This window comes from Orcinus orca, chromosome 7 (assembly GCF_937001465.1).
Source record: "Orcinus orca chromosome 7, mOrcOrc1.1, whole genome shotgun sequence".
Classification (NCBI taxonomy): Eukaryota; Metazoa; Chordata; class Mammalia; order Artiodactyla; family Delphinidae; genus Orcinus; species Orcinus orca.
In genome coordinates this window covers 81,868,581-81,884,927 of record NC_064565.1, presented here as the reverse complement: position 1 = coordinate 81,884,927, position 16,347 = coordinate 81,868,581, and the positions used below count along the sequence as shown (strand labels likewise).

Here is a 16,347-nt window from a genome sequence, read left to right as displayed (position 1 = left end):
TTTGAGATTTTTTAAACTTTTTATTCAAATATAATGTATATGCAGAAAAGAGCACATTCAGCCTGCTGAATTCTCCCAAACTGTGCCCACCTGGGCAATCAGCACCACATCTGTGGTCCCTGGGAGGCCACTTGTGCCCCACTACCAGTCTCCAACCCCCACTCCTGAAGAGCAAGGGGACCTACTGTCCTGACTCCCCAGAGCACAGACAAGTTTAACTTACTTTCGTACTTTATACAAATGGTATCATACTTCTCTGAGTGTTTAAATAAGGAAAAAATAATCTATTAAACACTGATTTCTGGCATCTATTACAAAGCTTTTTTTCCTTAAAAGTACCCTTAGTTTATTGTAACTTCATCATCTCACCATTTTGGTGAGGATACCACAGTTATTATAATTTTTACAGTGGGTTTATAAACTTACTTCACAATATTCAGGTACTTCGTTTTCCTTAATCCAGTTACAACCAGGTCAGTTCCCTACTCTTAGTCCTCTCACCGCTTTGAGTACCATAGTAGACAGTTCAGTGCTGGCTTCCCCTGATATGTGATTCATCCTGTCTAGACATTGACTTTCTTCCCAGTCTCAGCACTCACTGAGATGTGTTCACGTCTTCATCTAATCACCTGGGTGGCCCAGTGGAGACCAAGGTCTAGTTTGAGAGGAGCGAGAAAGAAGAGTGATGAGATGAAGAGGGGCCATAGTGATGACCCCTGCCCCCTGCCTACATATATTGATTCTAAAAGTGAAAATATCTAAGACCTGCCCGGCTCTACCTCCCTGCATCTGGAATTAATGCCGTGACAGTGGCTTGGCATAGATTTTCGTGCTAACTCTCTGACTTACCCTTAATATCCAGCTATTTAAAGGGGGCTATTATATTTGAATCTCAGGGTGTCTTAAGTGTACACTTGCTCCTGGATTTCAGTTTGGGGTATTTAGGCTGAAATTTAGTTTCTTGCGAGCCCACACTTCATGACTTCTAAGAAATCCAGCATTAGCTCCATGGGTTTGTCCAGTAAGTTAGCTGCTGTCTTAAGTTCTTGTTAATTTATGTCAGTGTTCCTTAAATTTTAGTGTGTCTAGGAATCACCTGGGAAGTTTGTTAAAAATGTAGATAACTGAGTCCTGGCTTCAGATAGTCTGATTTTGAAGAGCTGGGGTGTGTCCTTGGCATCTGCATTTTTATTGATCCTCACAGTGATTCTGACACGTACTGTCAGAATCCCACACCTTGAGAAACATTCTCTGGATAATAGTTTTCAAACTTTATTATTGCTGTGAAGCTCTTTATGGAAGTGAAGTCTTATGTGGAAGACTAATATGCACAACAGATAATGTTGGAGCTGCAGTGTTTAAAGTGGGGTTGGCAGGTGGTTCAGCAGCCCTACTCCTCAGGACCCCAAAGCCCCTGGCCCCAAAGGCTTAATTAACTTAGAATCTATTTTGGAAATTCTGGCCTAGACGTAAGATGTTGCTAGGTCCTTCCTGAACCTAATGTGATAAAATGGGTGTCATTGCAGATTCATGTTATTTTAGAACTGAAAGGGACCTTAGCAATGTTTACCTCTGTCTTCTAATTTTTTAGGTAAAGAAACTGTGGGCCATAGAGATGTAGTAATTTGTTGAAGGTCATGTAGCAAAGGTATGACAAAGCCATGGCCAGATACAGGCCTTCTACTTGCTAATCTAGTGCATTACACACACACAAACGCATTACACACATACACACACACACACACACACACAACACACTGCTGTCAGTCTCGCTTCACACTGATTATGTACCCCAGTTTACAGTGTGGCAAGACAGGGAAGTAAAAGCCAAGATCCTAGTCTTCTAACCCTGCCTGTGTGATTTTAGCATTGTCTGTGAAAGAAACTGATACCAGGCCATGTGTTCTCATATGCTTTCTTAACCAAGAACAAACCAGGCCTCATGTAAATACTTATAAGATATTAAAGCAACCATACCCCCACCCCCACGAATAGATAATGATAGATAATGATAGAGGACTGACCTTCCTACAGGCACCTCTGCTGTCTTGCCTGGATGGAAGGGTATTGACCGCTTGGGTAAGAGTAGATACGTAGTTCACGAATAAGCCAATAGCATAACAGTCTTTCCCAGTTCAATGCCGAGTGTCCACTTGAAACCAGCAGTATAGCATTTCTCTTTATGGGGACTTAAGTAACAACCTCAATTTAAAGATATGATATTTGATAGGGAGAGTCTTAATGTGCATCCAACATCCCATATTCTTAGAAAGCAAATTTTTGGACCTTGTTTTTCCCATTGCATAGAAATGTCTTTATTGAGATACAAATGAAGGTTATTCCTGGCCTTTGTGGAAAGTGAATACAAGATCATTTTTTAAAATTTTTATTGGAGTATAGTTGATTTACAATGTTGGGTTAGTTTTAGGTGTACAGCAAAGTGAATCAGTTATATATATACATATATCTACTCTTTTTAGGTTCTTTTCCCATTACAGAGTATTGAGTAGGGTTCCCTGTGCTATACAGTGGTCCTTACTAGTTATTTATTTTATATATAGTAGTGTGTTGATGTCAATCCCAATCTTCCAGTTTATCCCTCCCCCCGACCCCCCGGTAACCATAAGAAGAATCATTTTTTAATAGCTTTACATTATTTAAATTATTTATTCATTCATTACATGCTATGTGCAAGGCACAGTGGTGAATATATTTGGAGATAGCCCCTCCTCCATTTTCCTACCCATGTGGCCCGCATACAGGTCACATTTCTTGGGGTAAATTCTTGTATAGTTTATTCAAGGAAAAAGTTCCATCTTTGAAGATACTTTTCTAATATTCTTTTGTCAGAGAATGGAAAGTATGCAGCAGTGTGTTTTCTCTTCTGCTGTAACTGCCAGAACACTTAGAGCCAAGTTGTAGTGACAACCTTATCTTGGGAGCTTGGCAGAATCTCTCTCTCTGCTTCCTTTAGTTGGTTTCTGTTCTGTTTTTATCCCTAATTGACCTATCGTACATATTTTTTAAAAATTGGAAGCTTCTGTAAACATTCTTGGGGGGGAAGGAATGGTCATTTGTTTCCATGTGCATTTGATCTGACATATAGTATGTGCTTGAATCATCCTGGCTCTAATGAGAGAGGAATGCAGTGGGAATACTTGTTCTCAGAATCTTTGAGATGGGAAAGTGTGCGAGGAGCAGAGCCAAATGATGGAATAGATCAAAGGTTTTAGAAGATGGTTCCTGAAAATGCCTTTATGTGCTCACTGTTTGTCAGCATATGGCAGGCTGAGCAGGAGGCCTTTTGGAAATGTCCTGCTGATGGGATTGTAGCTGTGCCCGAGTAATTCATTCTTGGCAGCCTGCTTCATTGTGAGTCCGCGTTACCCTGGAGCATGAGTGACACGGAGTTGTTTGTTGTCTGTGTGGTGCTTTTCCTCACAGAAAATTTTTCTTTCCCTTGCCACGTGTCATAAATTATGATCGGCTGAAATCAACAAAAAGATATCCTTCCACTCCCCGCTGAGGCAGTCTTCGGTGGTCTTCCGGTGCTGGCTGGGATCTACCGTGCAGGTTTTTGCAATCCTAAGGACTTAGTTGGAATACTTGTTCCGTTCACCTCCAGAGTAGATGCCATAGCTGGTCAGGAGCAAACATGCTTTCGTCCTGGTCTCTAGGATGAGACCCGCGGCGTCTGCTGCTAAGCTGTGTGATCACATGGAGAGTTTTGCAATTAACAGAGCTGCTCAAGAGAAAGGTGCTTATTGATTTCAAAACATATTTGTCCTAGAAATAGCAATGTATAAAGCACTTTCCTGGTTAAAGAATAGATCTCTGCTGTTTTCATATGTTCCTATATAAATTAATATAAATTACCCTTCCCAATTGCAATCAATTTAAAAATTGTTGCCTTTTGTAAAGATCAGCTCACGCTCTGCTTATTTTTATAGGGGAATGGCCTTTTAGAGAATTCACAGAGGTGGGATGGCTGGCCCTGAAGACTACTGTGCTTGCTGTTTTTACTGAACATGGTCTTACATATTTGTTTACAAAGAGTAACACATTTAATGAGATTGGTTAAACATAAAAGTAATCTTTTAAAACATTGTATTTATTTAAGGTTGGAGACAAGTCATTAACCTTGCTCTGAAAATGTATTCCTCTTTGGGAAAGTGTAAATGGAAGTTTGTAGATAATGATACTGTTTGATGACTGGGCTAGCACTACCTTCTTCCGAAGACTACCTCTACTAAAATTGTGTGTAAATATACACGTAGAAATTTCCAGCTGTGAGTCTTTCATCTAGGTTGGAAAAAAACAGAAGAAATCAAGTTTGGGTGAAAATAAACATCAGTACCAATTTTGATGTGAATATCGAAAGTATTATGATACCAACTAGTAATTTTTAAAGTTGCTCATACGTGAAGGATGAGCATTGTGGGCGGATCTGGGAGGATCCCCTACATTCAGGGATTCTTTAAGGTGTTGGTTATGCACAGAGGAGCTGTTTTACTAACTGGTCAAACATTCTGGAGTGGACTGGGGGGAAGTGCGGGATTATGCACCCAGGTATACGTTATTAGCCCCAAAGTATAGCATGTCAGGGAGAAAACACGTGCTGCTTGATGAACCACGTTAATGGCTTCAGCTGCCCCTCCTAATCCCTCTCTGTGCACGACTGCTGTTTAGACTGGGAGGCACGCATTGACAGCCATGGCAGGATCTTCTACGTGGATCACGTGAACAGAACCACGACTTGGCAGCGGCCCACGGCTCCCCCTGCCCCGCAGGTGCTGCAGAGGTCCAACTCCATACAGCAGATGGAGCAGCTGAACCGGCGGTGAGGATGGGCAGTTTTGTGGTTGGGCTCATTTTTACACAGCGCAAAATGGAAAACACGGTCGCCTCTTTCATCTCTGGGGGTCCTGTCATTAAGGTGGAGCTGTCACTTCTCTTGATTCATAGACTTCATTGAATGTCTCTTGGTTAAAAATTAATAAGCACACACATCCACAGCTTGCTTAGAAAATAGAGAGGAAATAAGTAATGAGATGACCCCTTTAGGCAACCCAAGGCATTGATTTTTAGTAAAACAGAGCATATACACTTGTCATTTGAAGCCAGATAGCTTTTTAAATATCTAGAATCTTCATTCGTAATGCATCTTTATTAGTTACCTAAGCTTTTAAAAATCTGTCCTTCTTTTCCCAAAACTAATTGCTATGGAACAAAAGTTGTTCTTTAACAATATAAGAATTTAGTTTCCTTTGGTTAAAGGCCACAATGTTTTTTTAAATTTTTATTAATTTGTTAAGAAAATGTTCCACAGACTATGGACAGAAGAAATTAAATCCGATGGATTTACTTAACAGATGGCCCAGAAGGTCAGGGGATGGAGGTTTGGGGAGGAAATGGTCAAGGCTGGGAAGATGGTGAAAACTTCTGGGCTCTGGGGGAGCAGTTGAGCCCCGTGTTTTAGAGGCTGCTGTGTTGTAACTCTAGGCTTCTGATTTTAGATACCAGAGTATCCGCAGAACCATGACAAACGAGAGGCCTGAGGAAAACACCAATGCGATTGATGTGGCAGGGGAGGAAGCCGACTTTCACCAAGCCAGTGCAGGTAAGAGCCTTTGGGTTGGTTTGTTTTGTAATCTCGCAAAAATAGAAAACAAGTAAGTAAGGATTTCCAAGAAATGAAGCTTTCTTTAAAAGGACTTTTGATCTTCATGAAGACCAGGTAATTCAACTCAAAAAGTCCAATTCACCAGACACCTCTTCTAATCCTTAACTTTTTATTAGTACTAAGAAAAGAATCACAAAACCAAACAGGATATAAATTACTTTAATCTCTGGATCTGTGGGTTAGTAGAAAAAGATGGAATCTGATTACTTATAAAATCTAAGGATGCATTAAAATGTTAATAGTGGGGACTTGCCTGTTGGCGCAGTGGTTAAGAATCCGCCAGCCAATGCAGGGGACACAGGTTCAAGCCCTGGTCCAGGAAGATCCCACATGCCACGGAGCAACTAAGCCTGTGCGTCATACCTACTGAGCCTGCACTCTAGAGCCCGCGAGCCACAGCTACTGAATCCACGTGCCACAACTGCTGAAGCCCGTGCACCTAGAGTCAGTGCTCCACAACAAGAGAAGCCACTGCAATGAGAAGCCTGTGCACTGCAACGAAGAGTAGCCCCCGCTCGCCACAACTACAGAAAGCCTGCAGCAAGAAAAACCCAAAGCAGCCAAAAATAAATAAATTTATTTTAAAAAATGTTAATAGTGACTAGAAATATTATTGAATTCCATTTTAATGTGATGGAGAGCAATTGGGTTTTATGCGTGATTTACAGAAAAGTAAAAAAGTGTTTGGGGGGTTAAAATAATAACAAACGATATAGGTGTTGTTTTAAAATATAGACGGAAGTGAGTAGATGTTTCCAGCACGTGCAGAGACCTCCCTGAAAGCCTCTGTGGTCTGCCCCGTCTAGATTTCCGACGGGAGAACGTCCCGCCCCACTCTACCTCCAGATCCAGGCTCACGTTGCTGTTACAGTCTCCCCCCGTGAAGTTCCTCATCAGCCCAGAGTTCTTCACTGTGCTGCATTCTAACCCTGTGAGTATCAAATCCGAGAGGATGTGAGGGAAAGAGCACCAGGCCAAAGGAAATTATCCTCGTTTACGTCATAACAGTAAGAATGAAAATAGCTAAGTTTACCAAGCACCACATGTGTTCCATGCTCAGTGTTGAGCACTACCCATGGCTTAACCCATTTAGCCCAAACAAACCTACGAGTTAGATAAAACTTCTATTTTTCCAGATGAAGAAACTGAGGCACAGAGAGCTTAAATAACATGCTCAAGGTTATACAGCTCCTAAGTGTGATAGCTGGGGTTAAAATCCCAGAGATGCTGACTCCAGAGTCTGTGCTCTTAATGACCACCTTGTGTTGCGTGCACAAGTATAACCAAATATCTGAGAGTTGACAACAGGCGTTGGTCAGATTGAGCTTTGAGATATTGGTACGGGCTCTCCAAAAGAAAGAATGAATATAAAATGTATACATTGCTGTAATCTGAAAAAATAAATCCATAAATAGAGGAATTTTTTAAAGATACATGAGGTTTGTATGGGAGATCAGGATTTTTGGGGGGGGGGCTAGTGGGAGGAGGGGTAATGGTGATGTGTTTAGGATGAAGTGGATTTAAATTTCCCTCCTTTTACTAATATGTCTATCCTTTAGAAGCCCTCCCTCTGTAATTTTGCTAGAGGCCTAAAAATGTTAGCCTCAGCTAAAAGAATCAACCTTTTGTTAACCAGAAGGTTATAAAAAACGTCAGCCTTTTAATCATTGTTTAAATAGAGAGAAATCATTTTGACTGTCTCCTTCACTTGTTTTCTTTCATTTCCCCCCGTCTTGACTTATAACAAAAATTCTACCCCTTTCCTGATCTTGGTTCCTTAACCAAGAAACCCCTCGCTAGCTTCCAATCCCCACCCCATTAAGTCCTCATGACAATCACTTTCTCCAGCTCTATTCATGTGCCCCTTTCCCACATTTATTTTGGAATTACCATCTGGAATGGGAGGTTTTAATTTTACTCAGGAAGTGTTAACCTCCTGGAAGCACCAGGGTATATGAAGTCCATGGGGTGACAGTGGAAAATGTTACATACCTGTTCTCTGGTCCTGAGCATGATATTTATCTCAGACATTTCTAGAAAGAAAGAGAAGTGTTTGAAAATATTATATAGTTTAAGCCAAAACTCGTGTTTTGGCGCACGCGTGCATGTGTGTGTGAAGAAAAAAATTAAGAGTGTGATAGGAAAGTTGGTTAGAAAGCATTTCTTTGTGATGTAAATCTTAAATTGTCTCACAGAATAAATAACAGACACTGGCTGGTTAAAAAAGAAAGGAGTAGGAGGGCCTTCTAGGTGGAGGGTATGCATGAGCAAAGACAGAAGTGAAAAACATGTCCTAGATGCATAGTGAGTTATTTTAATCATCCAATAAATATTACTTAAAACACGGTTTATGCTAGAAATTATGGTAGGTGCTGCAGACACAGTGGGCAATAAGATCAAGTTCTTATCCTAGAATGGGCAGAGAATGAAGGCTACCTTAGAAAGATGGTTCTAGAATACCTCTCTGAAGAAATAATTTTTGAGTTGGAAGTTGAAAGATGAGAAATCATCAACCATGGGAAAAGCCAGGGGAAGCTCATTTCAAGCAGTTGAAACAGGAAGTGCAGGGGCCCCAGGGCTAAGAAGAGGGCAGAGGGGCTGCTGTGTAGTGATAGAAAAGGGGGTGGTGTGATACTACGTTGGAAAGTCAGTGAGATCCAGATCATAGGTCTGCCTATGGGACATGGCAGGGGATTTAGATTCTATTCTGAGCAGCGGGAAGCCATCATGCACTTGGAGTGTGACATGCTTGGATTTGGAGAGCGTAGAAAGGCAAGGGTGGAAGCAGGGTGATGAGAACGGAGGATCTTCACGGTCCAAGGGAAAGGCAGTGATGGCTGGAATACTGGTGTTGGCGTGGAGATGGAGAGAAGAGCACGGGCTCAAGGGCTATTTTGAAGGTAGAGTCGACATGATTTGGTGAAAAACTGGCTGTTAGGGATGGGAAAAAGAACAAACGAGAAACACCTGTAGGGCTTTGGTCTGACACAGGAGTTCATCTTGCTGGGTCAGCTAATGCGCAAGTAAACAGCTCGAAACTGGACTAGGTGTGGAGGCATGGAGAAGGAGCTTCGTGTTTCTGCAAGGTGCTGGGGGTAACAGGGCGAGCAAGGCGGGCCCTGTCCCGCAAGTCTCTGAGGGCTGAGGGAGCGGCTTCCTGGAGGTTTTAATTAGGGGAAGGTTGTCTTAGCTGCACCTGGAGCGCTTTAGAATGGGGGCCGGGGGAGACCCTGGCCACAGACATCCAGCTGTATATAACCCATTCGTCGTGGCTGGAGCTGATAAGAGCCTAGACTAGGAGGTGAGGAAATAACGAGGAAGGATCCAGCATGAGAGAATCACAGGCAGAGAGTTGGCAGGCTTTGGTGGGTAAATAGAACAGAAACTGAAGAAGAGGACTCTGGAGAGGCTTGTTAAGGGAATGTAAGAACATTTTGAATTTAACCAGACAGGTTATATGCCTTAGGAAAAATAGACTGTTGGGAAAAGTAGCAGTCAGCATAGTCCAATCACCAGGGGCTGTTGGTGAGGCTATTAGTATGCATATATTTATTGATCAGTTAGCATACTGATCATTATCTCATGGTTTATAGGTTTATCTTGGAAGAGAGAGGACTTGGGAGAAGGCTGTTCTCAGATTTCATGCAAGAGGCATTCAGTGTAGCAACAGTTGTTTATTCCCTACTGTATACCAGGCACTAAGTCCTAGAGATACAAAACTGACAGCGACTGTGGGCTCTGGAGCCCCAGACTTGAAAACACATTCCAATGCAGTGAGCAGAGTTGTAAGTGCGGTGATGGAAGGTTGTAGGAGGTATCCTGCTGGGGTGCGTGACTAACTCTGGGGAGAAGGCATATGGGAGGAGCCATGGCTGGGTTGGCGTTTGGGATAGGTTTTAAAGACTGAGTAGGTTTTAAAGACTGATAGGTTTTAAAGATTGAATAGGAACTTGCCCTAGATGGGCCAGAGCTCTCTAGGTAGAAGGAGCAGCATTTACAAAACAAGAGATCCATGAAGTTGCAGGGCTGTCTTAGGAATTACAATAGAAGTACTGAAACCGAATTACTAGTACAGCAGTTTGGTGTTGCTGGTGTGCGGAGACCATGGGACACTAGTGAAAGTCAGATCTGAGCCTGGAAAGGTAAGCAGAAGCCAGATTACAGGAACCTAAACTCGTGTATGTGACAATTCTAGGAGTCATAGGCTTTCGTACAAGGAAGAATGGGATAACATTCAGAGTTGTCAGTCTAAAACAGAAAGTGTCATGCTGTGGCGGGAAAAGCTTTGGACTTGAGGTCAGGTAACATGAGTTTTCCTTTGTTCATTTGTTCATGCATTCATTCAACCAATAATTATTAAATGCCTATGATTTGCCTAGTACATTCGAGACTCTCAGGATACAGTGGAATAAAGATCAACTAGTGAACAAGAAAAGATAATGCAGACAGTAAAATGTGTCGTGAGGCAACTGAAACAGTACAGGTGACTGGGCTAGGGTGACTTGGGGCCAAGGTACTGCAGATGCTGGTTTAGATCAGGTGGATGGCAAGGCCTCTCCAAGGAGTCATATTCAAGCTGTTGTACAATGTCAAGAAGCCAGAAAGGCAAAGGTCTTGGAGAAGAACTTTGCTTGTCAAGAGGACAGGAATGAGTTTGATGTGGTACATAGTACGGTCAGAGAGGTGAGCAGGGCTTCAAAATGTAGGGCTTGTGTGATCTGGCAAGGAGTTTGGGCTTCATTCTAAATGGGCTTTATTCTAAAAGGGGTTCCTGTGGGGGTGTAGTTTTGATGTTTTTAAAGTTTCTTCTACCTACTGTGTTGAGACTGGGTTTTAAAAGGCAAGATTGGCATCAGGGAAACAAGTGAAAAGGCGCTGTGGTGAGACATGGAAGGGACTTGGACTAGTGCAGCAGCAGTGGAGATGGTGACAGGTGGATGAATATGGCACATATCTTGGAGGAAGAGCTGACATTCTTCACACTCTTTTGTCAGTGAGGCCAGCACCTTCTTTGTTTTGCTAGATAATAGTGTTTGAATATTGGACTTATTTTTCTTCATTGTGTATGTGTGCACGCGCATGCGCTATTTGCAATGTAATGGCACAATTTGAACTTTAATCTGTATTATTAGCATTTTATTTTCTTTACCAATTTCTTAAGTCTAGAACTTATTATTTAGAAAAAGTCAGTAGGCTTTTTCTGGAAAGGGCCAGAGTGTAAATATTTTCAGCGTTTGGGCCAAGGACAACATGTAAATGAATGGATGTGGTTGTATTCCAATAAAACTTGGTTAGCAAACACAGCCAGTCAGCCCATGAGTCTATAGTTTACTCACTCTTAGTCTAGACAGCCCATAAAACAATATCAAGGCCTGATTTGCATTTACCGATTTCTTCAGTGTTAATATTCCCACTGTGGCCAATTTCAAGCTACCATCTTTTTACGGTGTGCGATTTGTGATTTCTTTTTGTTGAAGTATAGTTGGTTTACAACATTACATTAGATTCAGGGGTACAGCATAGTGATTCAATATTTTTATAGATTATACTCCATTTCAAGTTATTACAAAATAATGGCTATTTCCCTGTGCTGTGTAATATATCCTTGTTGGTTATCTATTTTATACATAGTGGTTTGTATCTCTTAATACCCTATTCCTATCTTGCCCCTCCCCCTCCCTTCTCCCCACTGGTAACCACTAGTTTGTTTTCTATATCTGTGAGTCTGTTTCTGTTTTGTTATATATATTTGGTTTGTTTTTTTTGTTTGTTTGTTTTTTTGCGGTATGCGGGCCTCTCACCGCCGCGGCCCCTCCTGCTGCGGAGCACAGGCTCCAGATGCGCAGGCCCAGTGGCCATGGCCCACAGTCCCAGCCGCTCTGCGGCACATGGACCTGGGCACGAACCCGTGCCCCCCCGCATCGGCAGGTGGACTCCCAACCACTGCGCCACCAGGGAAGCCCTGTTTTATTTTTTGATTTCACATATAAGTGATAACATCCAGTATTTGTCTTTCTTTGTCTGACTTATTTCAGTAAGCATAATACTCCCTAGTTCCATACACATTGTTGCAAATGGCAGAATTTCATTATTTATTATGCTGAGTAATATTCCATTGTGTCTTCTTTAACTATTCATCTGTTGATGGACACTTGGGTTGCTTCCATATCTTGACTATTGTAAACAATGCTGCTATGAACATTGGGGTGCATGTATCTTTTCGAAGTAATGTTTTTGGTTTTTTTCGGATGTATACCCAGGAGTGGAATTGCTGGATCAAATGATAGTTCTATTTTTAGTTTTTTGAGGAACCAGCATACTGTTTTCCATAGTGGGTGCACCAATTTACATTCCCACCAACAGAGGACAACAGTTCCCTTCTCTCCACATCGTCACCAACATTTGTTATTTGTAGACTTTTTGATGATAGCCACTCTGACAGGTGTGAGGTAATATCTCATTGTGCTTTTGACTTGCATTTCTCTGATGATTAGTGATGTTGAGCATCCTTTCTTGTGCCTGTTAGCTATCTGTATGTATTCTTTGGAAAAATGTTTTTGAGTCTTCTTCCCAATTTTTAATTGGGTTGTTCGTTTTTTTGATATTGAGTTATATAAGCTGTTTATATATTTTGGATATTAATCCCTTGTTAGTCATATTATTTGTAAATATTTTGTCCCGTTTAGTAGGTTGTCTTTTGTTTTGTTGATGGTTTCCTTTGCTGTGCAAAAGTTTTTAAGCTTAATTAGGTCCCATTTGTTTATTTTTGCTTTTATTTCTTTTGCCTTAGGAGACAGATCCAAAAAATATATATTACCATGATTTATGTGAAAGAGTGTTTTGCCTATGTTCTCTTCTAGGAGTTTTATGCTTTCAAGTCTTACATTTAAGTCTTTAATCCATTTTGAGTTTATTTTTGTATGTGGTATGAGGAAATGTTCTAATCTCATTCTTTTACATGTAGCTGTCAAGTTTTCCCAGCACCACTTATTAAAGAGACTGTCTTTTCTCCATTGCATATTCTTGCCTCCTTTGTCATAGATTAATTGACCCAAGGTGTGTGGGTTTATTTCTGGGTTCTCTATTCTGTTCCATTGCTCTGTGTGTCTGTTTTTGTGCCAGTACCAGTCTGTTTTGATTACTGTAGCTTTGTGTATAGTCTGAAGTCAGGGAGCATGATACCTCCAGCTTTGTTCTTTTTTCTCAAGATTGCTTTGGCAATTCGTGGTCTTTTGTGGTTCCATATAAATTTTAGGGTTTTTTGCTCTAGTTCTATGAAAAATGTCATGGGTATTTCATAGGGATTGCATTAAATCTGTAGATTGCTTTGGGTAGCGTGGACATTTTAACAGTATTAATTCTTCCAATCCAAGGATGCAGAAGATCTTTCCATTTCTATGTATTTTCAGTTTCCTTCATCAGTCTTTCATAGTTTTCAGAGTATAAGTCTTTCACCTTCTTGGTTAAGTTTATTCTTAGGTATTTTATTCTTTTTCATGTGATTTTAAACAGATTTTTTTTTTTGCTTTCTTTTTCTGTTAGTTCATTATTAGCGTATAGAAAAGCAACAGATTTCTGTATTTTAATCTTGTATCATACAACTTTGCTGAATTCATTTATTAGTTGTAATAGTTTTTTGGTGGATACCTAATCATATTTATTGAAAAGAACAAAATTAAGTAGATATATAGGTGTCATAACTCTAAAGGAAAACTTGAGAAATAAAATATTGGGATTTTTTTTTTTCTGTTTTTGCGTGGTTGTTGCTTTAAGATATATTCTACTGCCCTCTTCTGGTTGTGATCAGATTGCTTCCAAAATTGTCTTGATAAACCATTTCTCCTGATAATTCAAGATTTAATTATTAGTGTCATGTCTTTTATAGTTGGTATGACTGTGTTTGTCTAATAATTGTCATACATAAATACATTTCATTATATGCAACTGAATAATGTTTCCAACATACATGCCAAATAATTATTACTTCGGCTTTTAATAAACTCTCTAGAAATACATTAATTCCATCTTATACACTCCTTACTACTTAATGAAGAAAAATATTGCTCCAAAATACTTAAATATATTCTTATAAGACAGAAATTCCTGCTATTGCAAGGTAGATGAGTTGATAGTTTAGTTTTGTCAATAAGTTCAGTTTTCCCTCCATTTTACTCTTTAGCTAGATGAGAAAAATGTAAAATCCCTTATGATTAAAAATATTGTGAAACACCTGCTTAAGACAAGACTGTTTCCATATCCCAGCATATATCTTATGGAAACAATGTTACTTGATGTTGTTCATGATAAATTTTGTTTAGTGAATAATATATACAGATGCTCATATCTGCTCCCTTGTGAGCCTTTGCATACATTTGCTATGGAGGCAGTGATGATATTTTCCAAGCATGAAATCAGAATACCTGTGCTTGATGAAGGATTTCTGGAATATGAAAGATAGATTTTCTTTAGCAGTTATGTATCAATACTTACCTGTGTTACTGAAAAGAACAGATTTATAGTAAATCAAGACTGGGCCAGGTAATCCTGGGCATATGATCACCATAACACTTAAAAAAAAAAAACTGCCAAAAAAAGAAAAGAGGTTTGATTATTACTTGCATTGATTGCAATTAATTGATCGATAAGTTGGTTGATTGATAAGAACTGAGTGTTCACATACAATTTTCTTATTCTGTTGCCGAATGGCAGTAACGTTCCCCTCGGCTCATCTCAATATTTTTCACTCATCTCAATATTTTTCACTTCTAACACCTCAAGCACTTAACCAAACAAAACATGTCAAGCTCTAAGGAGTGTTATTTTAACAAAATTCCACAAAGAAATTCAGTTCATAATCAGTTGATCATTCATCCAACCATGGAGTGTTTATTTCTTTACTAGGGAGATAAGACAAGAAACAACTAAGAGGATTGGGAAAGGGAGTTTTGGATTAGAGAAGGGATGATCAAAATGGACATTTTAAATCACATCAAAGGACAAGAAAACTTTACACCCTTCAGGGTTCATTTAAAGGGGCTCTGTCTACTGTTAACAGTTGCCAACTTGCCTTACTGCTTGTGAGTCCACATGCAGCAGCTTCCCAGGTGAGATCGTTCTGTGCATTATAATGAGACTGCTATGAAATAGGTCCATTTGCCCTTTCCTAATCTACTTTTGTTTCAGGTAGAAGATCAGATCCCTTTACTGCATATTTTCCCTATAAGACCAAAACAAAACAACAACTCAGACACAGAAAAGGATCCCTTTCCAGTTAGACCCACTGAACCCCGGAGGGCGAATAAAGATGCCTGAAGACGAAGCTCTTTCAACCTAATCCCACCTGTTTAGTATTTCTCAACTCTTTGGACTGTTCTCATTCTTAGCTCTGCTAGTTCTATCAGTGTGTTTCAGTATTTTCACTGCTACTGTGGCCTCTGTTTCCCAAGCTCTACTTTCTGCCTCCAGTGAACCCCTTCCTCCCACCTCCCCCTATAATTTTTCTTCTCTATCCCTTTGAGTGATCAGGCTGTGCTCATCTCTGTATCCTCAGGGTTTAGCACAGGGCTTAGCACATAATTAGTGAGAGGTTATGAGACTCTTCTTCCCTTAACAGAAAGTGGGATGCTCCCCCAAGATCTTCAACGACTGAAAGTAGAAGACAGTTTTAGTACTATAATTCATCTGTTAGAATGTAGTTATGATAGGTATAATCCCTTATATATTCTTGTACTTACTTCCACTCTATATTTTTACAGTGATTTTTACCTCTTCAAAGCACTTTTACATCCTTTGTTCCACTGGATTTCAATCCCACATGCCTATGAAGAAATCAGGACAGTTGCTATTATCCTGTCTTATAGTTGAGCAAATTGAGGCAGAGAGTAAATTACTTTCTTTGTCTCTGTCCATGAGCTGTGACTAGAATCCTCACCATAGTTCTGTATGAAGTGGAGTATAAATATCTTTTCTGAACAAAATTACTCAGAAAGGATATTTATATTTCAGATCATATATATGTATCTATATATATAAAATATATATTTTAAAACAATACTATACATATTGAATAAACATATAAAATATATATTTAAAAATAGAATAAACAGATGTATATATAAGCATAGACTTGTATAAATGTTATACATACATATAAACATGGATAAATAAACATATACATGTAAATAAGTATGTATGTAGTTTCTTATAGACGTGTAGCAGTCTAGAGGGATGTTCCTGTTTGCATTATGTGTTTTAAATAGACCCTAGTAGTCATGTGCATATTATTCAGACTTGAAAAAGCTGTGGTTCTAAAGGTTGTTTGCTGGTTAGTGATGAGAGAAATCTTCCTTACACTTAATTTACTTTGGTAGATGCTTTTTGCAAAGAGCGGTTGAACTTGGCACTGTATTACACGTCTCATTGAGTGGAAAGGAGGAAGATGAAAGGACATAATTAATTATAAGACCAGCCTTAAGACTCCTGTGCTTAAAGAGCTGTCCAACCCCAGGGAGTTGCTTTGTGCCTGAGGCTGGAGTGGGTTCCTTCACCTAATCACCACTGCTTGCCCTAATGAAGTTCTGCTGCTTTTCTTTAGCAGAGCGAGGAGCATTTCTGGTGCTCTAAATAAAGAATCAGGATGTGGCCTCTTATTTTAATGGGTGGAA

The 16,347-nt window shown here is 39.9% G+C and overlaps 1 protein-coding gene across 11 annotated transcripts in view; it reads left to right on the top strand.

Annotated features, from left to right (window-relative positions):
- HECW2 (HECT, C2 and WW domain containing E3 ubiquitin protein ligase 2) overlaps positions 1-16,347 on the top strand; it is a 433,118-nt gene that overhangs the window by 289,350 nt on the left and 127,421 nt on the right. For all 11 annotated transcript variants that reach the window (XR_007478335.1, XM_049712124.1, XM_049712122.1 and 8 more), the window contains 3 exons: positions 4,690-4,840; positions 5,517-5,620; positions 6,490-6,614. Coding sequence is in view for 10 of the 11 variants with exons in the window: in XM_049712124.1 (XP_049568081.1) it covers positions 4,690-4,840; positions 5,517-5,620; positions 6,490-6,614 (380 nt within the window). In the remaining variant the exon portion in view is untranslated. The remainder of the gene's footprint in view (positions 1-4,689; positions 4,841-5,516; positions 5,621-6,489; positions 6,615-16,347) is intronic.